The sequence below is a fragment of the Onychostoma macrolepis genome, chromosome 15 (assembly GCF_012432095.1).
Source record: "Onychostoma macrolepis isolate SWU-2019 chromosome 15, ASM1243209v1, whole genome shotgun sequence".
Classification (NCBI taxonomy): domain Eukaryota; kingdom Metazoa; phylum Chordata; class Actinopteri; order Cypriniformes; family Cyprinidae; genus Onychostoma; species Onychostoma macrolepis.
The window spans coordinates 29,434,787-29,462,298 of record NC_081169.1 but is presented as its reverse complement, the minus strand read 5'-3'; the positions used below and the strand labels follow the sequence as shown (position 1 = coordinate 29,462,298).

The window sequence follows — 27,512 nt, the reverse complement described above, 5'->3', positions numbered from 1 at the left end:
GATTAAAGATTACGACGGCAGACCATTTTTATTTTTATTTTTTCGGTGTATTGACTTGCACAGTTTAATTGTTCACCACAAGACTAGTAATGTGCACTAAAAAAGTAAGTAGGGTCATTTTTTGATTTCATGACAACTTTAATCATTTTCAATACCATTGGCAAAACTACCACATACTGTATACTGCCATATAGGTATTTTAATATCTCAATTTTTTTTGTCCATCCATTTTTTTCAAGGCAATCATTATTGCTTTGAGTGGTTTAATCCAAGTCTTCTAAAAAGACACGTTCGCTTTATATGATGAACATATTTTAATATAGGCTTTTTATGTACATACATATAAACAGTGATCAATTACCTTTACCGCTGATATTCAGACTCTGTGACTGACGGGAGGCTGATGCTGTCAAACTCGCTGTCGGAGAGGATGTGTATCGGTGTATATACGGTAGATACTGTGGAGAATGAGTAATGGAACCGTGTCAGATATTTCATTATCGGTATCAAAATATAGATATTTATGATAAGGCTACCATGTAGTTTGTTTCTCCAAACTTTGAGTCCATAAGTTACACTAAGCTCCCTCACTGTCCGATCAGCTGCTCTTCACCTGCTGCTGCGGCTGCTTTTCCCGGGACTCGGTTCAGATATCAGGGCTTTTATTGGTCCGTTTATGATCGGATATCTTTATTGGCTACTGAAGTGCCGACAAAGGTTTGAATATGAATTCAAATTGGGCGTACTCAGTAACGAACTATGATTTAAAAGTAACGAAGTAGATTATTTTGCTAAATTTGTACTTAAGTACAAGTAAAAGTACAGCTTTAAAAATGTACTCAAAAAAGTACAAGTACCCGAAAAAACTACTTAATTACAGTAACGTGAGTAGTTGTAATTCGTTACCTCCACCACTGTGGAGAAGCTCATAGCTTCAGTGCTTTGAAGTCCAGTGTGAAGTTTCCACAGTCTGTGATGATTTGGGGTGCAATGTCATCTGCTGGTGTTGGTCCATTGTGTTTTTTGAAAACCAAAGTCACTGCACCCGTTTACCAAGAAATTTTGGAGCACTTCATGCTTCCTTCTGCTGACCAGCTTTTTAAAGATGCTGATTTCATTTTCCAGCAGGATTTGGCACCTGCCCACATGCCAAAAGCACCAAAAGTTGGTTAAATGACCATGGTGTTGGTGTGCTTGACTGGCCAGCAAACTCACCAGGCCTGACCCCACAGAGAATCTATGGAGTATTGTCAAGAGGAAAATGAGAAACAAGAGACCAAAAAAATGCAGATGAGCTGAAGGCCACTGTCAAAGAAACCTGGGCTTCCACACCACCTCAGCAGTGCCACAAACTGATCACCTCCATGCCACGCCGGATTGAGGCAGTAATTAAAGGAGCCCCTACCAAGTATCGAGTACATATACAGTAAATGAACATACTTTCCAGAAGGCCAACAATTCACTAAAAATGTTTTTTTATTGGTCTTATGAAGTATTCTAATTTGTTGAGATTGTTGTGAATTGGTGGGTTTTTGTTAAATGTGAGCCAAAATCATCACAATTAAAAGAACCAAAGACTTAAACTACTTCAGTCTGTGTGCATTGAATTTATTTAATACACAAGTTTCACAATTTGAGTTGAATTACTGAAATAAATGAACTTTTCCACGACATTCTAATTAATTGAGATGCACCTGTATTTGTAGCAATAGCCAACAATACACTGTATGGGTCAAAATTATCCATTTTTCTTTTATGCCAAAAATCATTAGTATATTATGTAAAGATCATGTTCCATGAAGATGTTTTGTAAATTTCCTAGCGTAAATATATCAAAACTTCATTTTTGATCAGTAATATGCATTGCTATGGACTTTAAAGGCGATTTTCTCAATATTTTGAATTTTCAAATTCATTCCAGATTTTCAAATAGTTGTATCTCGGCCAAATATTGTCCTATTCTAACAAACCATACATCAGTGGAAAGCTTATTTATTCAGCTTTTTTAAAAATTAGACCCTTATGACTGGTTTTGTGCTCCAGGGTCACATATATGTGTGTGTACTGTGTATATTTATTAGGCTTATATAAATACACACACATACGGTATATATTTTTGAAGAGTTCAGATGCAAAAGCCTCTAAGTGCCATCAGAAATGTTCTTCTTGAATGAGCATTTCTATCAGGCTCCTATATTTATGTTCAGTTATTTCACTTTAATTGCATAGAAAAGGACCTATATTGCCATTAGAGTTAAATTACTGAACCTAAACAAAGGAGCCTGATAAAAATGCTCATTTTAGATGAAAATTTCAGACAGCTCTTAGAGGCTTTTGCGTCTGAACTCTTCAAATATTTCCATGTATATATTTATATTCATATAATTTCTATTATATATAAATATATTTAATATATGAACATAACGTATTTTTCTTAAATATGTGCATGCATGTGTGTGTATTTATATATACATAGTAAACACACAGCACACACACATATTATGTAAACAAAAACTTTTATTTTGGATGGGATTAATTGCGATCATTTGACAGCACTACATATTTGTTTATTTCAATTACAAATAAATGAAATTAAGAAATAAAAAGAATGAAAATAAAAATAATATATATAGAGAGAGAGAATAATCAGAAATGTTTCTTGAGCAGCAAATCTGATTAGAATGATTTCTGTAGGATTGTGTGTATATATTAAAGTAAATATATTTATATAAATATTTAAAATATATTTAGTATCAAAATTGAGATAGTATTAGTTTATATTAATAATATGAATAAGTTTAATATTTTCATTTTATATTATTTTTCATTTTCAATTATTAAATAAAAATGTATTCATTTTATTTTTTTAATTTAAATTTTAGTTAACATTTTAGTTCATTTTGTTGTGTTTTTGTCATTTTCATAAGTTATTATATTATTTTGTTTTTATTGGTTTTAATTTTATTTAAGAAAATGAGAAATATTGTAACAGTATTTCACAATTTTACTGTTTTTACTGTATTTTTGATTAAATAAATGCAGCCTTGGTGAGCAGAAGAAACTTCTTTCAAAAATAATATTTTAATTTTATAAAAAATAAAATTAAAAAATAATTAAAACTTAATTATAGAAAATTAATTATAGCTAGATAGATCATCATAAAGACATTATAAAGTTGTATTTTGACAAATATTTTAATAATAAAAAAGTATTATTGTGATAATTTGTAAAGATTTTTAAATATTTTTAAGAATATATATATAATATTTTAGAATCATGAAATTATATAGATCACAAATAAATGTAATTTTTAAAAAAAATCTTACTGATCCCAGACTTTTAGTGCACATTGTTTGTTTGTTTTTTCTTTGAATACTTAAATGCAACAATTAGGTATTATTTGTAAAATATAATTGTATATAATTATTAATAATTATAAATATATCATTTTATATACATTTACCATCACACTGCATGCAGGTCTTTTATCCAAAGTGACTCTTTTATTTTGTTTTGTTTTGTTTTTCGAAATGAATTGTTATTGTAATCGGACTTTTGACTCTATTTATCATTATTATTATTAATGAGAACATTTATTAACATTGTTTTTAACTTCTTCACACAGGTCACCAAATCCTATGTGATGGAGGGTCAGGGCGTGACTCTAAAGTGTAAGGCGATGGGTGATCCCGATCCTACAATTCACTGGCGCTTTCCCGATGGCAAACTGGTCCACAATAACTCGCGCACAATCCTGTACGACAATGGCACGCTGGACATCCTGATCACCACGCTCAAGGACAGCGGCGCCTTCAACTGCGTGGCCTCCAACGCTGCCGGCATCGCCACCGCAGCCGTGGAGGTCAACATGATTCCACTGCCGCTCTTCGTCAACAACTCGGGTCACATGAGGGAGGCCGACCCGGGACTCTCCGACATCACCACCTCCACTAAATCTGGCAGCAATGACACCAAACCGCAAAACAAGAGGGTGGTGGTGGAAAACCTGACCGCAAACTCGGCCGTCATCCACTGGCCGTCCGAGCGCCACATTCCTGGGATCAGAATGTACCAGATCCAGTACAACAGCACCGTCGACGACACCCTGGTGTACAGGTAAAAAACTCTTCTTTTATGAGACATAAAGGCAGACGTGACTAATGAAACGGACGGCTTCTCAGATCCCCTGTTGTGTCTTTAAATGAAGCACTTAACCTCGGCTCACTCCAGACGCCAATTAGTCAGCTGTCTAATCTATCTACTGTAACTCATCCTGGATTAAAAGCCACTCGTGAATCTCTGTTAACCAGCTTTCCAGGTGAAATTACATAGAGTTAGATCCATTATAGACTTTATAACTTTTAATTATTATTATTATTATTATTATAGTAACTATTATTATTATTATTATTATTATTAACATCTATATATACATATATCAACATATAGCTCACGATTATATTATAGCAACTTATTAATATGAAGTAAATGAAAATCTAATATCTATTATTATTGTTATTTGTATATTTCACTATTTGTAAGTATGTATACTTTTAATATTTAGTCATCATTATTATTATTAGAAGATTATTATTTTATAATTATAATAAAATACATATTAAAATACATAATTTAGCTAACTAATAATAATTATAAAATGAAATAAAGAAGCTATTATTATTATTATTATTTGAATATTTTATATTTATCTTTTTATTCTAAAATTACTATATATTATTTACTTATTTACAGTACCGTTGTTTTTTATTTATTTTATAATTACATAATTATAATTAAATGTAATTATTGTTTATATATATGTTTTTTTAAGTTAAAATTTTTTTCACAGATGGAATAGAGTTGAATGAGTCACAAAGCTCTTCAATAGACTGAAAGGTGACATACACACTAAAACTGGAGCAAATTTACATAATAACAGGTTGTTTAAAGATCAGCTGAATTATTGATAACAAAGACTGAGCAGAGAAAGAAAGAAACCTCAGGATTAAAGGTCAGACGCAATAAATGATAGATAGATAGATAGATAGATAGATAGATAGATAGATAGATAGATAGATAGATAGATAGATAGATAGATAGATAGATAGATAGATAGATAGATAGATAGACAGATAGACTGATAGATAGATAGATAGACAGACAGATAGACTGATAGATAGATAGATAGACAGACAGACAGACAGACAGACAGACAGACAGACAGACAGACAGACAGATAGATAGATAGATAGATAGATAGATAGATAGATAGATAGATAGATAGATAGATAGATAGATAGATAGACGGATGGATAGATAGACAGACAGACAGACAGACAGACAGACAGATAGATAGACAGATAGATAGATAGATAGATAGATAGATAGATAGATAGATAGATAGATAGATAGATAGATAGATAGATAGATAGATAGATAGATAGATAGATAGATAGATAGATAGGCTGATAGACAGACAGACAGACAGACAGATAGACTGATAGATAGATAGATAGATAGACAGACAGACAGACAGACAGACAGATAGATAGACAGATAGATAGATAGATAGATAGATAGAGATAGATAGATAGATAGATAGATAGATAGATAGATAGATAGATAGATAGATAGATAGATAGACGGATGGATAGATAGATAGATAGATAGATAGATAGATAGACAGACAGACGGATAGAAAGACAGACAGACAGACAGACAGAGAGAAAGAGATTTGTTTTTTTTCCTTCTATGTAAAGAAAGAAACCTCAGAATTAAAGGTCAGACGCAATAAATGATAGATAGATAGACTGATAGACAGACAGACGGATAGAAAGACAGACAGACAGACAGAGAGATAGATAGATAGATAGATAGATAGATAGATAGATAGATAGATAGATAGATAGATAGATAGATAGATAGATAGATAGATAGATAGATAGATAGATAGATAGAGATAGATAGATAGATAGATAGATAGATAGATAGATAGATAGATAGATAGATAGATAGATAGATAGATTGATTGATCTAGGTTCAGGTGATCAGTGTGATTCAGTGATGAACAGTTCAGGCCTGTGCTCAGATAATGGAGTTTAACGTCTGCATCGAGCGGTAAAACACTTCTGACGTTTAATGGCCTCGCTGCTGGACACGAGCACTTTAAACACACACACACACACACACACAGCATCAGGCTGTCGTTACACATGACAGTTACCTTTCCCTCTTCAGTAATAACGAGGAAACACTGGGAATGTGGACGAGGCACAAACGAGCGAATGCTGATCACGGCTCTCAAGGACAAACACTAATTTTCACAGGAATCATGAAACCGCCTCGGTTTATTGCAACATGTTTAGTGTTTCGTGTCGAGGATGAAGTGGGCGATTCGACTACAGTCTCGAAAAATAAAGAGAAACGTCAGACCTCCGTTCACTTCTGTGAATGAAATCAGCTTCAGAGATCTGCACTGGACCGAAGGCAGACACACACACACACACACACTCGAATCACACATTTACATAATAACAAGTGCCTTAAAGATCAGCTGAATTATTGATAACCCCAAAGACTCTTGGAAAAGAGCCAAACTTTATTCAACAATGGGACGGAGATCTCGCCGTGAGGTTTAAAGGTCAGACGCATCCGTGTTAAAAGCCCAGATCGAGCTGATACTGAACGGTTCAGTAAGTTAGATTAGACTAGTGCTCCTGAGTAAATCCAACAAAGAAATGTCCAGCTCTCTTTTCGTCTCCTGAATAAGAAACAATATTTTGCAAAACAAAATTAAACCTATGTTTGACTTTAAATAATTTATATGATAAATAATTTTATATAAATATTATTTTATTTTATTATATTCCTACTTAAGTAATTTTATTTGTTGTTTATTTATTTATTTTATTTATTTATATATTTATTTTTTACAGATTGTTGCATTATAGTAAGGAAAAATTTGCTCAGTTATCAGGAAAATTATGTCACAATGAATTTTTTTTTAATTTAATATTATTTACTGTTTTATTATATTTCTATTTTATGTTACTTTCACACTACAGATATTTTGCATTAAACTGATGAGAATTTAGAGGGTAAAATGTGCTTAATTATCAGGAAAATTGGTACTGCACTTCAGTGGTTCTCGTCATATTTCTCGTCCTCCTCCACCACTTCTCTCTCTTGCGGGGTGCCACAAGGCTCTATTCTCGGGCCCGTTTTATTTTCACTTTTCATGCTGCCTTTCGGATCCATTATAGCTAGGCATAATATAGCTTTTCACTGCTACGTTGATGATTTGCAAATTTATTTGCCTATGAGACCAAAAAATGCTGACGCAGCTGTTTCGCTAATTGATTGCATTAATGACATTAAATTATGGTTAGAGCAAAATTTCCTTCACCTAAATGAGGAAAAAACTGCATATATTTTATTTGGAGAGTCTGTAACTTCTGACTTTGATGCGCTGACTTCCAAGCTTGGACCAACTGTTGGAAATCTCGGTGTGACTTTTGATAGTAGCCTGAAATTTGATAAACAGATTGATAGCGTGGTTAAAGCTATTTTTTTTCAGCTACGTCTTTTGGCCAAGGTCAAATCTTTTTTGAATCGCTCTGACCTTGAGAAAGCTATTCATGCTTTTATCAGTTCAAGATTAGATTACTGTAATGCACTTTATGTTGGTGTCTCACAGTCACAGTCTCCCTCAATCGCCTTCAGCTGGTACAGAATGCTGCAGCCTGTCTTTTAACTAACACACGTAAACGTGAGCACATCACCCCAATTCTTTATTCACTCCACTGGCTTCCAGTAGAGTTGATTTGAAAATTGTATTGTTTCTTTTTAAAGCTCTCGATGGTCTTGCTCCACTGTATGTAACTGAGATGATGGCTTTTCGTCAGCCAAACAGGGTTCTTAGTTCAACAAATCAACTTTTGCTGGAAGTCCCAAAGTCACGGTACAAACACTGGGGTGATCGGGCTTTTTCTGTAGCTGGGCCCAGACTCTGGAATAAGCTTCCCCCCCCGATATGCGCACCATTACTGACCTGGGCCTTTTTAAAGCTAAGCTTAAAACTCAACCTATAATGTTGTGACATTTTTGTGTATTTTATGTAATTTTTTGTTGTTGGCTTATATTTTTGTTTTTATTGCTCTCTTTTTATTGGAAAGCACTTTGGTTCACCTTGAGTGTTGTAAAGGGCTGTATAAATAAATGTTGATTGATTGATTGTTGACAATGCAAAAATGTATATTATTTACTATTTTATTATTACTATTTAAATGATCTTTTCAAATTGTATATTTTCTTAAATTACAGTAATGGGATTTTAGAATATAAAATGTGCTTAATTATCAGGAAAACTGTGTTAATGCAAAACAATTTAATATTTAATATCAAAATATAATTTATATAGTTTTTCTTTTTATTTTGGGGTGAAATAGGAGCCAGAGAAGTTCTTGACTATTTTAGTGAAATTCACATTTAGATTTAAACGATGCCACATTGTGAAGGCAGCACCCTGTGCCTCTGCTTTAAAACATGCACTAATTGAGTCTCTAATTGCTGGTGAGCGTCTGATGAGATCCAGGCCCAAGGACTGAAGTCATTTCATCAGCGTCTGTGTCAGGAAGACATTGGGATATGGTCCAGACACGGTGGAGATGCTCCTCTCTGTGCAAACATGGGCTGAGTTCATTCTGATTCAGGAGAAGTTTCTGAGCAGAGAAACACATGCAAGCAAACAGCGCAGTGAGTGGATATTTGAACTGAGAATTGATTTCCGTCTCTTCAACTGCTTCAAAATGACTCTGAATGGCAGAGCATTTACAGACAAAATCCAATTCCTCTGAAGATATCTTTATCTACACATTCTGGAGAGATCAAACTGCAAACTCAACATCCATTTATATATATATATATATATATATATTATAGAGTATATAGAGTATTTTATTATACATACATATATATATATATATATATATATATATATACTTTATACTACATTTAAAACATAATAGTATTTTTAATACATTTATAAATGTTTACATAATTGTCACACTGCTAATAACAATATTATAATGCTGTTTATTTTATTAAATTTTTTTCACATTACAGATTTTATTTTATTAATTATTATTTATTTATTTATTTATTTATTTTTTGCATAACAGTATTGAGAATTTGGGGTGAGGGGGGTAAAATATGCTTAATTATCAGGAAAATTATATCACAATGTGATATTTAATAACATTTAATGATAATTTCTGCAACTAATTAGACTGAGTGAAATATACATGAACTCTTGAGAATATATGTATCATTTTACCAAACATACCGTTAAATGCATTGGTTTGCTGTCACTAGAGGATCATGGGAGCTGTAGTCCACAAGAGCAAAGCTAAAAACCACACTGTAATACGAAATATTTGCTTTCTTGAATATACACCTGCTTTTTAACGGAGAAAGATGTTTTTGCAGCACATGTTTGGTTAGGGTGGTTGGTTTGAGCATTTAGCCAGAGTGGACATGTAAAGTAAATGTCAGCGGATGGAGGAGATGCCTGTTAGAGCTGGTGTTTATCAGGAGAATCTCTCAGCGCAGGCGTGTTTACTGAGGCTCAGTGTGGTTGAGCAGCTTTAGCTAATATCAGCGCTGTGAAACGGGTCTCAGATAAGAGTTTCTGCACTGTTCCTAGTCAGTCAGCAGGAACAAGACAATAAAAATACAAATAACACAAATTTGAACGTTTGTGTCCAATCAAACTCTACAACATTGCGACACAAATGTCAACATAGATGGATTTTGAATAATAATAATAATTCAGTCAATTAATTCATATTAATATGCATGTTAGCATATTCTATATAATATTTGGTATAATATACATAAATGTCATTGTATAAACAATATTAGCTCTGTGTTCCTGAAGCAAAACAATTTTTTTTAATTCAATAATTTAAAAAAATAGCACTATATGAGTGTTATTTAACTATTATTTAATAATAAGTCAGTATTAAAAATATACAAATATTATTGTAAATTCCTATATTCATATGAATTAATATAAATATTAATATAATATTTTATATTTTATTTATATTTGTTTTTCTAGTTTTATTAGTTGTATTTATGTATTCAAGTCACCAATGTTGTGATACATTAGTTCTATTTTAGTATGATAATAATAATAAGTCAGCTTTGGTATTAGTATTAATTAATGTGCATTGTATTATTAATATAAATATTAATATTGACATTGATGTAATATTTGAGTTAAATTACGTTTAAGTGATAAAATGACTAACTGAAATATGAAACTACAGTACTATTATCAAACTACTCATTACAAAATAACTAAAAATGAAACAAATTTAAATGAAAACTGAAAATATAAACACAGAAAATACAACCAATAAAACTATAAAAATCCTTTAAAAAAAAACTCTAAAACATTGATAAAATTCATCAGTTGTTTATTCTTAAAATTACAAAATGTATTTCTTTGTATATTTTTAAAATGCTGCACAGTGATTCCAATGAATCACAGAATCGTTGTTTTGAATCTGTTCATTTAAAGGGGTCATCGGATGCAAAATTCACTTTACATGTTGTTTGAACATAAATGTGTGTTGGAAGTGTGTGTACACATCCATCCTATAATGATAAAACTCCACCCAGTGTTTTTTTTTAAAATCCCTATTTTAAAACCCCCTTTCTCAAATCAAGCTGTTCTGAAATTCCTGTCAGAATAACGTAGTTCTGTACAGGCCCCTCCCACGATAGTTGATTGACAAGACCGTCTTACCTTAGCCCCGCCCTGAGTGAGCTGAGAGCTGTCCGCCTCCAGTGCAGGGAAGACAAGATGTCTCCGATTAAGCGATTGAGGCAATGGCCCACCCACTTTCTGCTGTGGCCCACCCAGTGAGAAGCTAGTAATTTTCCAGATGAATGCTATTTATTAAACGATAAATGTTACGTGCTAGATATTTTTGGGGGATGTTTCGTAACATTTAGATGTGAGACACAACTGACGCTGAAACAAACTAGGAAAGAAAATGTCCGGGAGACAAGTAACCATTGTAACCAAGTTCAATTTATTAGAATATATACTAATTACAATCCTCGAGAAAAATATAGGTTCTTTAAATAAAGGAGAAAAATGAGTGACACCAAAACAAAGAAATCATCAAAAGCAAAACAACCCGTATTACTAACCCTCAACCCAACTAATCTAACTACCAAACAAAAAATGTAGAAATAAAACCGCAAAATTCGGCGTATCCGACGCCCAACCTAAACTACTCTTATTAATAATAAAAATACACAGGTGGCTGTCACTCCTTACCTGAAACTAACAAGAAAAGGAAACTAAAAATATAAAGGCTTACCTATCTCCTTTTCCCAAGGTGATTTAAACAAGTCACAAGTGACAAAAGCCATACTGGTCTGACTTAGAACAATCTGGATTACACAGCATATAGGCTAATAGTTAAAGTAGTTTACTAATCATGCGGTCACCCGACAGATGTACTTGATCGGTTTTTACTGCATCTATATAAACTCAGAAAGCCTCAAATTAGCGAATGACAAAAAGAATAACAAATCAACTAAATCCAGCAGAACTTAACTAAACAAAATCCATAACATAATCGAACAACAAAAATGAACGCGGTTGACAACAAATGGACAGCCGCCCGCTGACTGGAACGCAGAACGACTGACAACAGCCAAAGAGGCCCAGCTCCTTTTATAGCGAATAGGTCCAGCCTAATTGGTCGACCGGTGAACTGAGTCAGCCAATAGATGAAACCTAAAAATCAAGAAGAAAACAAAGCGGCAAAACAGAAAAAGAACAGAAAATACAAAGAGCAGGCAAATACAAACAAGGAACGTAACACTTCCACCCTTAAAAAAAAAACTATATAATTTTACAAGTGATATATGTTTTTAAACAAGTTATTACATCACTAATCAAGCTCTAGATAAGGCATCAGCAATTATATTTTCTGACCCTTTTTTATGTTGAATCACCAAGTTGTATCCTTGTACGATTAAAGACCAGCGCATTAATCGTTGATTATGGTTATACATGCGAGCTAAGAACACCAAAGGATTGTGGTCAGTGAACACAGTTACAGGCATACTACTTGAACTGATATACACATCAAAATACTGCAAAGCCATCAGAAGTGCCAGGGTTTCTTTCTCAATAGTGGAATGGTTTAACTGATGTTTGTTGAACTTACGTGAGAAAAAACATACAGGGTGTTCTATTCCACGGGCATCCTCCTGGATCAGTACAGCACCCACACCAACCATACTCGCATCAATTTCCAGTGTGAAGGATTTGGCACAGTCCGGAGCAATGAGGACAGGTGCATTGCACAACAATGCCTTCACATTGTCAAAGGCATTTTGACACGCATCATTCCATTCGAATGGACATGAAGGACTGAGAAGAGATGTAAGCGGATTAACGACAGTTGAAAAGTTTTTACAAAAATTCCGGTAATAACCTGCCATTCCCAAGAACCTACGCAATTCTTTACGCGTAGTCGGAATGGAAAATTCTGCAACAGCAGTTACTTTTGCCTCCACAGGTCTTACTTGTCCTTGCCCTACTTCCCTCCCCAAATACGTGATAGTAGCTTGTCCAAACTCGCATTTAGCAAGATTTAACGTCAGTGAAGCTTCTGCAAGGCGTGAAAATACGTCGCGCAAGATTGACACATGCTCGTTCCAATCAGATGAATAAATTACAAGATCGTCTAAATATGCATTACAATTCGGAACACCAGAAAGTACTATATTAACGAGTCTCTGAAATGTAGCAGGAGCGTTCCGCATACCGAAAGCCATTACACAATATTGCGCAAAGCTATCCGGTGTCACGAACGCAGAAATATCAGAAGCACGAGCTGTTAGGGGCACCTGCCAGTAGCCTTTTAGCAGATCTAATTTACTGACGAACTTCGCAGGACCAAGAGTGTCTACGCAGTCTTCCATGCGAGGTAACGGAAAACAATCAGGTATAGTCATAGCGTTTACCTTGCGATAATCTGTGCAAAATCTAGCGGATCCGTCACTTTTAGTAACCAGTAAGCAAGGTGAACTCCAAGGACTACAACTCGGCTTTGCTAAACCATTTTTTAGTAGATACTCAACTTCATCCTTCATGACAGAACGTTTCACTGCATTTACTCTATAAGCATGTTGCTTAATCGGAGCGGCGTTACTTACGTCAATATCATGCTTCAATACTGTTGTCAGAGTAGGAACATCATGAAATAATGAGGGGAAATCATGAATTAGTTGTCCAATATCAAAACTCTGAGAATCGGGCAGGTGAGATAAAGAAGAACATAAGTTAGCCAAAACTTCAGAGTTCTTAAGTCTGGCACATTGCTGATATGTATGCCGAACTATCACTCCATCGTCCTCGTCATCAGGGCTATCAGTAACAACATCACAAGTAAGGGTAACAATAGGCGAATGAGCATTTTCAGGCTCATTTAAACTCACAGCCTTTAGTGATGACTCTCTGGCACAATATGCCTTTAGCATATTGACATGGCACACACAAGATTTATTTCTGCGATCAGGGGTTCGAATTACGTAGTCTGTATCACTCAATTTCTTCATCACTTCATATGGACCTGAAAAACGTGCAGACAAAGTTGAACCAACAACAGGCAAGAAAACTAGCACTTGGTCTCCTTCTTTAAAATGACGTGAAACAGCTTTATGATCAAAGTGATCTTTCATAGTGACCTGCGCTTTTGATAACGATTATTTCGCCATTGCACAAGCATGATGCAAACGTTCACGAAATTTGCTCACATATTCCAACACAGTCATTTTAGAAGTAGTTTCAGGAGATAACATGTCTTCTTTAAGCATCTTTAACGGACCCCTCACAGTATGTCCAAACACTAGGTCAGCAGGACTATACCCCAAACTATCTTGCACTGCTTCCCTTACGGCAAACAAAACCAAGGGTGTGACCTCGTCCCAGTCTGTGCTAGTCTCCATACAATACTTACGAAGCATAGATTTTAACGTCTGGTGAAATCGTTCCAATGCCCCTTGACTTTCTGGATGGTACGCACTTGCAATTCTATGAGAAATTTTCAGAGTAGTTAATACTTGAGCAAAAAGCTTTGACAAAAAATTTGTACCCCGATCAGTTTGTACCATTCTCGGTAACCCAAACGTTGAAAAGAATTTCACGAGTGCATGAATAATTACAGGAGCCGTTATTTTCCGCAGCGGAATCGCCTCTGGAAAACGTGTCGCCGCACACATTATCGTCAGCCAATACTGATTCCCAGTCTTTGTCTTAGGCAAGGGACCAACGCAATCGATAATGACGTGCTCAAATGGTTCCCCCATCACAGGTATAGGAACAAGCGGTGCGCGCGGAATTACTTGTTTCGGCTTTCCTGAAAATTGACAAGTACGACAGGTTCTACAATATTTCGTTACATCAGACTTTAATCTTGGCCACACAAAATGCTTCAGAATTCGGTGATAAGTTTTCTTAATGCCCAAGTGTCCAGACAAAACATGGTCATGAGCCAACGAGAGTACAGCTTGTCTGTAACACACAGGAACAACAATTTGATTAACAGTAGACCATTCAAAATCATCCGAGACATTGGTACACCATCTACGCATTAGCAATCCTTTATCCACATAGTAAGCGGTTTTCCTCTCCTGTGCTATCTCCAAAGACACAGCAGAAGAGAAACATTTAAGCAGGGTCATATCAGCTTCTTGAGCTGCAACAATGTCACTTCGAGTCACTGGTAACTTTACATCATTCAAAACGAAATCAGATTTTTCATCTGGGTTAACTTCGTCAGCCATCAGAACACCATGTTCCAAAGTAGGTGCCATGAAAGTGGAAGCCAAATCATTGGCATCAACAAGCTTATGAGCTTGTGCTCGAGTCACGGCACAGACAGGAAAGACTTCAGGGAATCTTTCAGACATTTCATCAAGCTGATTGAACAAATCAGGTTTGTCACAAACTTCTAAGAAAGGTATAACCTTTCCACCAGCCACATCATTACCAAGGATAAATTTTACCCCGCACACAGGCACGCTTTCTCGTACTCCAATCTTAATCATTCCTGTGTACAACTCTGACCGCAAATGAATCTGATGCAAAGGGACTCTAACCGTTTTCATTCCAATACCTCGTACCAAAACATGGCTACCGCAAAAGGTTTGGTCAGAAAAAGGAAACGCGTCTTTAGCCACGATGGTCTGCATGGCACCTGTGTCACGCAACATTGTCACCTTAACCTGGTCTGTAGACTGAGCATCAGCAGAAACTAATCCTTCCATCAAAAAAGGTTGATAACCCACATCTATTTTATCGTGATTTTCATCTTCAATCACGTCTACAGTCTTTACAAAAGCAACACTTTTAGGAGGATGAGGTTGCTGCTTGCGTCTTAAAGCAAGGCAATCTGCAATCACATGGCCAGGCTTGTGACAATAAAAGCACTTTCTCTCTTCCCTACTTTTTGTACCAGTAGACTTAAAACGTGTCTGCTCCTTCAAAACAGGAAAACTAGAAGGAACTTTTTCAGTACGGGCAGTAAAAATACTTTTGTGAGTCAACGCGAACTCATCAGCAAGAACAGACGCATTTGATAACGAGCCTACCTTCTGTTCATTTAAATACACGGCAATACGATCAGAAATGCAACCCTTAAATTCTTCAAGCAAAATTAATTCGCGTAGTGCCTGAAAATCTGTAACTTTGCTTGCTGCACACCATTTGTCAAACAGCATAGACTTTTCTCTCGTGAACTCAACGAACGTCTGACTAGAGTTTTTTTATCATTTCCAAATCGCTGCCTATAAGCTTCAGATACAAGTTCATAGGCTCTCAAAATCGCTGTTTTAACAACATCATAATTCAAACTGTCTTCCAGAGATAAGATAGCACACACTTCCTGGGCTTTTCCCGTTAGCTTACACTGTAGTAACAAAGACCATACATCTCTAGGCCAATTCAAAGCCGAAGCAATTCGCTCAAAAACACTAAAATACGAGTCAACCTCGATCTCTCCAAACTGTGGAACAAGAACAATATGTTTACTCACATCAAACGTACTACCGGACACTCCTACCCTCATCGCAGCATCAGCGCCTACTGCAGGTGCGGGCTGAATAGGCACAGGAGTAACCACCGGCACAGGAGGAACCACCGGCACAGGAGGAATAATTTGTAATGGAGCGGTTGGAACAGGAGGACCTGGTGCGTCTCTGGCAACTCTCAATTCGAGCTCCCGCAGCTTGACCTGTTTTTCCGCATCAATTTCCAGACAGCGGATTTCAAGCTTCAACTCCAGCTCATCCTGACGCCCAGCTACCCTCGCGCGCTCTTCCATCTGGATTTTAGCCAGACGTAACTTAAGACACGCTTCACTTCCAGACCCGGACAGGGCAGGAGAAAGAGGATCGAAGGGCGGCAATACAGCTTTGGCTTTGGAATCCTCCACCTCAGCCGTTTCACTCGCTTCCTCCTCACCAAGCACCTCTACTTCGTCAGCCAAAGCCAACACACCAAGCTCCTCTAGTCCCTTCACCACAACGCTCTTAATTTAATTTGGAAGTGCTCAGCAACACGAATCAAACTATCCTTTCTACAGTTATTCAATTGCTCGATCATCGGACTACTAACAAGACTATTCAAATCAAAATCAGCCATTATAATTAATTCACTAAACAATAAGCAAGCTCAAAGTCAACCGCCGTTCAACTTTTTTTTTTTTTTTTACAATAAGGCTACTTAATTGCTCCACAGTCACTAGTTTACAGCAACAGTGTAGACTTTCACACCTTTTTCATCCCCTAAATGATTAGATATTCATAAATGAGTATCCCACCGCTGCCACCAATAAATGTTACGTGCTAGATATTTTTGGGGGATGTTTCATAACATTTAGATGTGAGACACAACTGACGCTGAAATAAACTAGGAAAGAAAATGTCCGGGAGACAAGTAACCATTGTAACCAAGTTCAATTTATTATAATATATACTAATTACAATCCTCGAGAAAAATATAGGTTCTTTAAATAAAGGAAAAGGAGAAAAATGAGTGACACCAAAACAAAGAAATCATCAAAAGCAAAACAACCTGTATTACTAACCCTCAACCCAACTAATCTAACTACCAAACAAAAACTGTAGAAATAAAACCGCAAACTTCGGCGTATCCGACGCCCAACCTAAACTACTCTTATTAATAATAAAAATACACAGGTGGCTGTCACTCCTTACCTGAAACTAACAAGAAAAGGAAACTAAAAATACAAACCTATCTCCTTTTCCCAAGGTGATTTAAACAAGTCACAAGTGACAAAAGCCATACTGGTCTGACTTAGAACAATCTGGATTACACAGCATATAGGCTAATAGTTAAAGTAGTTTACTAATCATGCGGTCACCCGACAGATGTACTTGATCGGTTTTTACTGCATCTAGATAAACTCAGAAAGCCTCAAATTAGCGAATAACAAAAAGAATAACAAATCAACTAAATCCAGCAGAACTTAACTAAACAAAATCCATAACATAATTGAACAACAAAAATGAACGCGGTTGACAACAAATGGTCAGCCGCCCGCTGACTGGAACGCAGAACGACTGACAACAGCCAAAGAGGCCCAGCTCCTTTTATAGCGAATAGGTCCAGCCTAATTGGTCGACCGGTGAACTGAGTCAGCCAATAGATAAAACCTAAAAATCAAGAAGAAAACAAAGCGGCAAAACAGAAAAAGAACAGAAAATACAAAGAGCAGGCAAATACAAACAAGGAACGTAACAATAATAATAATAATAATAATAAACGTATAGTTTCACTATAACTTTTCAAGTACAAGTTTTTCACTACAATTTTTCATGGTCAATTACAGGCAGTTTATTAAATTTCCCTCTTCTTATAGGTGCATACCATACACTTGTCAAAATGATGATTTGTCAGTTGCTGTTAGTCCCACCCACAATTATGTTAACGACATGATGACTATTTTGAAAATAGTGTTGAATTTGAAAAGAGTGAAACAAACCTCATTCAGTCTTTAAAAAGTATATATTGGATATCCCAAATGAAATTTAAGTCTTAGCGCTCAATCTGGACCACCTACAAATGAAACCAGACCACCGCATGATGGATTTATAGACTGGAAACTTCTGAGCCAAACGTGTTTAAAGCATCATATTAGCGTAGGTAAATTAGTGTTTGATCCGCTAAATAGATGCGTTCTTTGTAGAAAGAAGCAAATAAACGTTGTGCTAGATACTCTTCTCCCAAAAAAAATTGCATATTTGCAGCTGCGCTCATTTCTACGGTCTTCGATAGCCTATCTACTCTCCTTTGAACGCGAACTGAGACACTTGATTGAGATCATCTGCGAAGCCCCGTCATCTACGGTAATGCTTTACATACAGTAAATTTTAGTTAACGTTAGGCAATGCATTAACTAACATTAACATTGAGAAATACATTTGTTACAGTATTAATTAATATTTGTTAACGTTAGTTAATAATCAACTTTTTGTTAGCTCAGGTACAGTTAACAGATAAAACTTTTAATTTTAATAATGTTAGTAAATGTTGAAATTTAAATGAACGTTAATCAATGTTTTAGAAGTATTGTGTATTGAATCTTTGTGTTGTCGGGCTATTTTCTGTTGCCAATTTTATATGCAGTTTTCATACGCTACACCTTGCCCACCCGGTTTTATGTAGGCCCACCCACTTAAACATTTCTGGCCTCGCCCCTGGATTGAGGTGTTTTGTTGTTGGATGTAATCATGAATATAGCAGTCGTCATTAACTCCTGACATCTGAGCTTATGAAGACGCAGAGGATTAACGTTATTTTAGTTTTGAAGGGAATGCGCCGATCCCCGATCTGCCTAAATGCGTCTGTGTTCGTGCGAATCATTCATGATCCAGCTTCATCTACAGAGGAAGTGAGTATAAGGGTTTTTTATTAATCTTTGCAAATCGCCTTTCCTAATAACTTGCTAGTTAGCCAGTTTCGTGGCTAAAGTAAACAGTACTGCTCATCACCCCACGAAAGAGAGGGGCGGGGTCAGCAGAGCTCATTAGCATTTAAAGCGACATGGACTAAAACAGCTTGCTGAAAACAGAGCTGATTTTGACAGGTTAAAGAGGGTGGTTTTTACACCCCTAACTACCATTGAGAAATTTTAACCAAAGTATGTTATTGACTTCTCATTAAAACCCTAAAGAATCATATCAACTTATATCAAATGGGCATCCGATGACCCCTTTAAATAAACCACCCAAATGACCTGATTCACTAAAATGAATTAGACTTTCCTTTACTGCAAAATTATGCACGAGCTGAATGAATTTCTGTGGGATTGCCATTATTTTGTACATTGTTGCATTCATGTCACTGTAATGATTTGCACAAGAATGGATTTCTGTATGATTTCCTCAGAAACGACACCCGATGTTGTGTTTTGTGAAGCTGCGCCGCTAATCGCTGGAACGAGTATCGTTTGAAAACAGTATTGTTATGAACGAGCAGAAATCCTGTCAAATGCAGTTAGTTACGAGCGTCTGAACTCAATCAGATGTGTTTATGCACGCTTTTACATTTCAAAATGTTTTCCAGAGTGTCACTTTTGATTGTGAAAATGAAGCAGCGCTCATTAGCCAGCGCTATGAGCTCTTGGCCTCCGTCGGTTCTGCGCTTCCACCTCTGGGATCCGTGTGCCATTATTTTCTCGGTTCCTCGGTTTGGGATCAGAGCCGGGGCGAGACTTAAACAACAGGCTCCAAATGAAATGTCTTGTTGGATTTACGCCTCTCTTCACCTCGGATCCCGGCGCGACCCTGCAGGCCACGCTTCTGGGCCGTGTTCTGATTGGCCGCTCTGAAACGGGGTGTGATGATGCGTGAGACTGTCTCAGGAGTCAGAGGTCAGCACGACAAACGCTCTGTCATCACTAGAGGTCAGTCACAGGTCAGAGGATGAACGGACAGGCACTGATAGAGACCTCACAGAGCGGGAAGCACAGGAGAATTATGGGTATGGGAAGAGAACGCTGCCTCACCATAACATTCAACTAAATCACCTTTGTATTCCTGTTTAGAAGGTTTTATGGATGCTGGTACGAATTTAATAACTATTAATTTAGCATTTAGTTCAACTGGTTTTGCTTCAGGACCAAACACATTACCAAAATGAAATATTTCTCAAAAAACATTGACATGTTAATACCATTATTAATTCATATTAATCAGTGTCAATATTAATATTTATATTAATTTATATTAATAATAAAAAATATTTTAATAAACAATAATACCTAAACTAACATTATTATTAGTATTGTTGTTATTGCTATTAATAATAAAAATAGCATGCATACATATCACAACATTAGTAACACCATTGAATTTGAACACATTTTTTTGCATTCAAAGTGCAGACTCAAGACTTATTTTCAAGACTCAAGATTTATTTTTATGTTCATGCAGCAACATTTTTAATCATACAAAATCATACTTGAATGGTTTTCTTGATGCCAATAATTCAATAATAATGTATTTAATATCTGGGTTGTATTTTCTTTTGCATTATACAATGCATTATACAGTTGCATTATACACAATTCTGATGAATTTACATCAAAACACTGTTATTATTAGAGTTTTATTAATGTTTTGAATTAGCTTTTTAATTTTAGCTTCATTAGCAAGCTCTTTTATTTTTATTTTGTCTTTTTATTGTTATTTATTAAAGTATTTCTGAAAACTTTGTTTTATATCTATTAGTCATTTTAGTATTTCAACCTGTTTCAGGCAACATTTCAAAACTTTTGTTTAGTTTAAGTTTCTCACCTGATATTTTTAATTTAATTTCAGCTATAAAATGCAAAAATGTTTATATATATATATATATATATATATATATATATATATATATATATATATTTGTTTAATTTTAGTTTTATATAAATATATAATTATATTATATAATTTTAATTTCAGTTTATTTTTATTTCAGTTAGTAATTTTAGTACTTCAACTAGTTTAAGTTTTTCACCTGATTTTTATATTTTCTTTTATTTCAGCTATGGTATACTTCATTTAATAAAAATAAATAAACAAATACAACCAATAAGACTAGAAAACACTAAAACTGAGTCAGAAACATAAATAAATATCAATATGAATTTACGTTAAGATATTAATTCTGATTAATTTACATCAAAACACTTGTTGTTGTTGTCATTGTTGTTATTAGAGTTTTATTAATGTTTTGAATTAGCTTTTTAATTTTAGCTTCATTAGCAAGCTCTTTTATTTTTATTTTGTCTTTTTATTGTTATTTATTAAAGTATTTCTGAAAACTTTGTTTTATATCTATTAGTCATTTTAGTATTTCAACCTGTTTCAGGCAACATTTCAAAACTTTTGTTTAGTTTAAGTTTCTCACCTGATATTTTTAATTTAATTTCAGCTATAAAATGCAAAAATGTTTATATATATATATATATATATATATATATATATATATATATATATATATATTTGTTTAATTTTAGTTTTATATAAATATATAATTATATTATATAATTTTAATTTCAGTTTATTTTATTTCAGTTAGTAATTTTAGTACTTCAACTAGTTTAAGTTTTTCACCTGATTTTTATATTTTCTTTTATTTCAGCTATGGTATACTTCATTTAATAAAAAATAAATAAACAAATACAACCAATAAGACTAGAAAACACTAAAACTGAGTCAGAAACATAAATAAATATCAATATGAATTTACGTTAAGATATTAATTCTGATTAATTTACATCAAAACACTTGTTGTTGTTGTCATTGTTGTTATTAGAGTTTTATTAATGTTTTGAATTAGCTTTTAATTTTACATTCTCAGTTTTAATGTTAGCTTAATTTTTTTGTCATTTTTATTTTTAAATTTGCTTTTTTTAACAAATAGGACTAGAAAACACAAACTGATTCAGAAACATAAATAAATATTAACATGAATATAATGATTGCATTCATGTTAAGATATTAATTCTGATGAATTTACATCAAAACACTGTGTTGTTGTTATAGTTTTATTCCTGTTTTGAATTAGCTTTTAATTTTATATTTTCAGTTTAATTTTAATTTTAGCTTAATTTTTAGTAATTGTTTTATTTTTAATTTGTCATTTAGATTTATTTTAAATAAATAAGACTAGAAAACACTAAAACTGATTCAGAGACATAAATATTAACATGAAACCTTAATGGATAACTTTCTTTGTCTTTGTTTGTAAAATATCTTGCAAGACTAAAATATCCAGGAAATGGATGTACGTGGTTGAACATACTCTACACAAACCTCAGGAACAGTGGCAATAAACAAATGTTAAAAAGATGAGCTCTTTACATCACAGTACAACAAATAACTAACAATAATGACAAAACAACAACAAAGTTTAAATTAAGTCAGCAAACAGCAAAACAATAATCCTATAACAGTAACTGTGTAATTTATTCATGCTGCAATGCATGCTGGGAACTCACAAAGCTTTAGCATTTCAACAATATGAAATTCATTTGTTCAGACAACTGTGTTTGACTAGTTGGGACAACATTTGCGGTAATTTTGTTGGTCTGACAAGGATTTTGGTCGGACTGCTACAGCGAATCATTGGTACAACCCTCCCCAGTCTCCACGAACTGTACTCATCCAGAGTGAGCAAAATCACTCTGGACCCTCACATCCAGCACACTCCCTCTTTGAACTGCTGCCGAACGACCAGCACAGGAGCAGTTTCTTCCCTCAGACAATCCATCTCATGAACACCTGACAATAAACGTGGAACACACAACACTATTATACATTATTTACTTAACACACATACTTATTTACATTTCAAATTTGCATACCTGTACATACTAAATTGTCTATTTTGTATATTATTCTTTTAATTATCTGTGTCTTGTCTTGTCGCTGTCATTCTGTCGCACTGTGGAGCTTCTGTCACTAAAACAAATTCCTCGTATGTGTAAACATACCTGGCAATAAAGCTCATTCTGATTCTGATTTTTATGTAGTTTCAAGAAAATTGAATTTTTTTGTATTTGAGACTCAAAAGGTTTTGTAAACTGGACGATATGCAGTTGCATTTTATACAGTGTAATGATTTATTACATCAATGTAAAATGTTTTGATCAAAATCAAACAGTGATGTTTATTAGGTAACTCACAATGGCTCTTTTCTGAAATGTCTGTCTCTAGGATGATTCCGTCGGCCAGTAAGACGTTCAGGATCAACGATCTGGCGGCGGGCCGCGAGTATGAGCTGTGTGTGTTGGCGGTGTATGACGACGGCATCACGTCTCTGACGGCCACACGCGTGGTGGGCTGCGTTCAGTTCCACACGGGCGCCGAGGCGGGGCAGTGCCGCTTCATCCCCAGCCAGTTCCTGGGCGGCACCATGATCATCATCATCGGCGGCATCATCGTGGCCTCCGTCCTCGTCTTCATCATCATCCTCATGATCCGCTACAAGGCTTACGGCGGGGCCGATGCGGCCAAAGGCAAAGCACGTGGAGACGCCAGCGTAAACATGCACTCGCAGACCAACGGGAGTCGCCCGGGACGCTCCGGTTCGAAGCAGGAGGAGCGAGCCGAGTCGCCCGGCGGGAAAGACTGCAAGGCTCTGGTGCTGCTGAAGATGGAGGAGACGCAGGAGGAGCTCAAAGTCGAGCTTCCGTCCGAGAAAGCAGCGCCACCGTTGTCGTCTCGGAGAGCCAGTCTGGGCGACGAAACGCAGACGGACAGCAGCCTGACGGGCTCCACCATGTCCCTGTGTCTGATCGGCTCCGGGGCCAACCCGGCCGAGCCCCCTCGGAAGGGGCCGCTGGCCAACATGGGGCTCCTGCCCAGCGAGCTGGCCCGGACTCGGCATCGCTTCTCCTTCGACGGAGACTATGCTCTATTCCAGAGCCACAGTTACCCGCGACGGGCTCGAACCCGCCGGCACAAATCCACCACCCAGCTCAACACAGACGTGTCGCCGCCCTGCAGCCGGAGGGTGACCTTTAGCAGCACAGAGTGGATGTTGGAGAGCACGGTGTGACGGACTGAAGCACACACACACACACACACACTCGGACTGTCTACATATTGACGTTGTTGCAGTAACACACACTCTGTTGATTCCTGTGTCCGGTTTAACACGTATCAAACATGCAGCTCTGCTGCCAAACCTAGTGAGCTGCCTACTTAAGACGGTGTCTAAAGATGCATTAAATTGATCAAAAGTGACAGTATAGACATTTCTAATAAATAAATAAATGCTGTTCTTTTGAACGTTCTTTTCATCAAAGGATCCTAAAAAATAAAATGTGTGCAGCACAACTGTTTTCAACATTGATAATAATCAGAAATGTTTCTTGAGCAGCATATTAGAATGATTTCTGAAGGATCGTGTGACACTGAAGACTGGAGTAAAATTCAGCTTTGATCACAGGAATAAATTCTGTACATTTTACAATATATTCACATAGAAAACAGCTATTTTAAATTGCAATACCATTTTGAAATTTTTCCAGTGGTTCTCGTGTGTTTTTACATTATATTTTACATTGAAAGTACAGACTCAAGATTTATTTTTATGTTCATGCACTGACATTTTTAATCATACAAAATCGTATTGGAATGGTTTCATTGGCACCAATAATTCACTTCTAACATATTTAATGTTGCCTGGGTTGTTTTTTTTCTGTTACGTTATACAGTTTAGTTCAGATGAATTTACATCAACACACTGTTGTTGTTGTTTTTTTAGCTTACTTTTTAGTATCTTTAGTTATTTTTATTATTTTTTATTATAGTATTTATGAATAGTTTTAGTTTTATTCCAGGTAGTAGTTTTAGTACTTCAGGCATTTTCAAAACTTTTAAGTGTTTCACCTAATATCTGTATTTTATTTTATTTCAGATAACAAAAATGTTTTAAATATTTTTAGGTTAGTTTTAGCTTTATTTAATTAGATTGTGCAATTTTAGTTTTATTTCAGTTAGTAATTTTAGTAGTTTAACTTATATCAGGCAACATTTTTTTTTTTTTTTTTTTTAATGTTTAGTTTAAGTTTTCACCACCTAGTATTCATATTTTAGTTTATTTCAGCTCCATTTGAATTAACATATATATATGGTAAATTATTATGGCAAAATTACATCAAAATCAGATCAATATACATCAGAATGCTATTTGCATGGAAAATATGAAAAGTGTTTTCTCCTCCCTTATATAATTTGATAATCTATTTATTTGACTATCCTAACTATTTATGATTAGTTGCATTTTATGTTTTGCATTAATCATAGTTTTGCTCTTGGTGAGCCATCGGAACAGACCTGAGACCTTTTTTACACCACTGTATTGTTAACTTGCAACATGCTAACATCGAATCAGTGTCACATGTGGAGTTCAGAGTGTTTCAAATCAGTTGGATGCGGCGTTAGAAGGCAGCTCCCTATGTAGGCGGCTCACTAGGGTTCGAAACAGAGCTCAGTAGTGTGATATGATAGAGCACAGTCTGACCCGTCCTGCCTCCTCCTGCGGTCCTAAAGAGAGTCCGTAATGCAGCGGTGCCTTATCTAATGACCAACCCACGGAGGATGCTGCTATCTGAGGTTACAAACACACCCGTCCTGTCCCGTCCCGTCCGCACAGGTCTCTTTCGTTAGTCTTTTTGTTTACTATGTGATGCCAAGGGTGCAGAAGCAGGAGGAAGTGACTGCGTTGGTTTGCGGTGATGATACGCATCCAGGTGAGCGCTGTGTGTGAATGTGTATATGTCCAATACTTTTCAAAGACTTTTGCACAGAAGACACGAGATATATACGGATACGTATCGCACCAGTCTATACAACAATAAAAAACTATTGCGAAATAGATCTATACAAATAACATTCGGTTTTTCAGGAAGAACGGACCAGGTTTTCTACAATATGAGGACGATTCGCAGCTGGATGGACTTCTTTCTGAACCGGTATTGTGCTGATGTGACTGTATCCAAAAATCGGTTTTGTATCTGGCTGGTCTAGATAAAAAATAATGATTAAAAAAAAAAATCAAAAGAAATAAGACCAATATTGACAGCAACGACAAATACATATATAAGTATATTAAAATCTCTCGGTGTATGTGTTCTGAATATGTAAGTCATAGGTGACATGACTTTTTACGAAACATTTTGGAGTGCTGGCGTACGGTTTTTACATTAAAAACCACTGTCATCACTGATCCCCACGTTTAGCGTATTAAAGTTTGGACCATTTATGCCTCACAAAAAGGGGATTAAATTTTTTTGTGTGGGTTGACTGTATGAGGTGTTTTTGTCTTTTCTTCTTGCACATTTTCCTCACACGTTTCTCTCGCATGCTGAATGTGTCCGTAATTATGGGATCTACCAAGCAACCAAATATACCACATCTAATTATGGTTTCGTGAAGATTTCAGATGTTTTGGGGTTTTTTTATACAAACACGGTTTTATTCTCAGATACAGTGTACAAGGGCTCTGCAGTGATCAAAATGCATTAATATCATTTTATGAAATATTCCTTCCTGTCTGTTATACTGTGAAAGATGCACATTATGGACAAACATTTTTGCAAATATCTTAGCTAAGGTTTAAAGTTTAAGCTCTACTTAAATGCAACTAATGTTCTGCTTACTTCTTCAGTTAACCAACCCAGCCCTGATCAGACCACCTCTCGCATTTCTGCTATTATTATTATTATTATTAGTTTTAATTATTATAATTTATATTATTATTATCATTAATTTTATTATTTATAATTTTTATGTATTATACTTTTTATTAATTAATTTTAAATCAACTTTTATTTTTATATTTTCTGTTTTAATTTCAATTTAAACTTTAGTAATTCAGTCTTTTTTTTTTTTTCTTTAGTTGACAGGGAAATTGTACATTAATAAAACATTCCTGTAAATGTACCAGAATTAGTCAAAGGCTATTTTTCATCTGTAGTCCCTGGACAAGATGTTACAAGTCACCCTAAAGAAAATGTAATTAAAAATACATACTAGAAAATGTAATAATTACACAATACAAATCATACAGTAGTCTACTGAAAACAATAGACAAATAGACAAACAATTATTAGATTTGTTTTATATTTCTGTATAGCTTTATTTGGTTTTAGTTTTAGTTATTTTAATTTCAGTTTGTTTAACTTAATCTTAATAATACTCATTGTATTATATATATATATATATATATATATATATATATATATATATATGCAGTGTTGGATGTAAGGTGTTACTGTAATTAAGTTACTTATCCACTGAAAAAGTAAAGTAAGGGATTACTGCTCGTTTTTAGGTAATTTAATTACAGTTACTTATAAATTACTTGCGTTACATACAGTAAATCATTTCAACAGTTC

General features: G+C 35.1%; 1 protein-coding gene across 4 annotated transcripts in view; it reads left to right on the top strand.

The window, feature by feature from the left end:
- lrfn1 (leucine rich repeat and fibronectin type III domain containing 1) overlaps positions 1 to 26,783 on the top strand; it is a 167,263-nt gene extending 140,480 nt beyond the window's left edge. For all 4 annotated transcript variants that reach the window (XM_058745284.1, XM_058745286.1, XM_058745285.1 and 1 more), the window contains 2 exons: positions 3,626 to 4,116; positions 23,323 to 26,783. In XM_058745284.1, coding sequence (XP_058601267.1) covers positions 3,626 to 4,116; positions 23,323 to 24,166 — 1,335 coding nt within the window. In that variant the 3' untranslated portion in view covers positions 24,167 to 26,783. The remainder of the gene's footprint in view (positions 1 to 3,625; positions 4,117 to 23,322) is intronic.
- Positions 26,784 to 27,512: the final 729 nt, after the last annotated feature.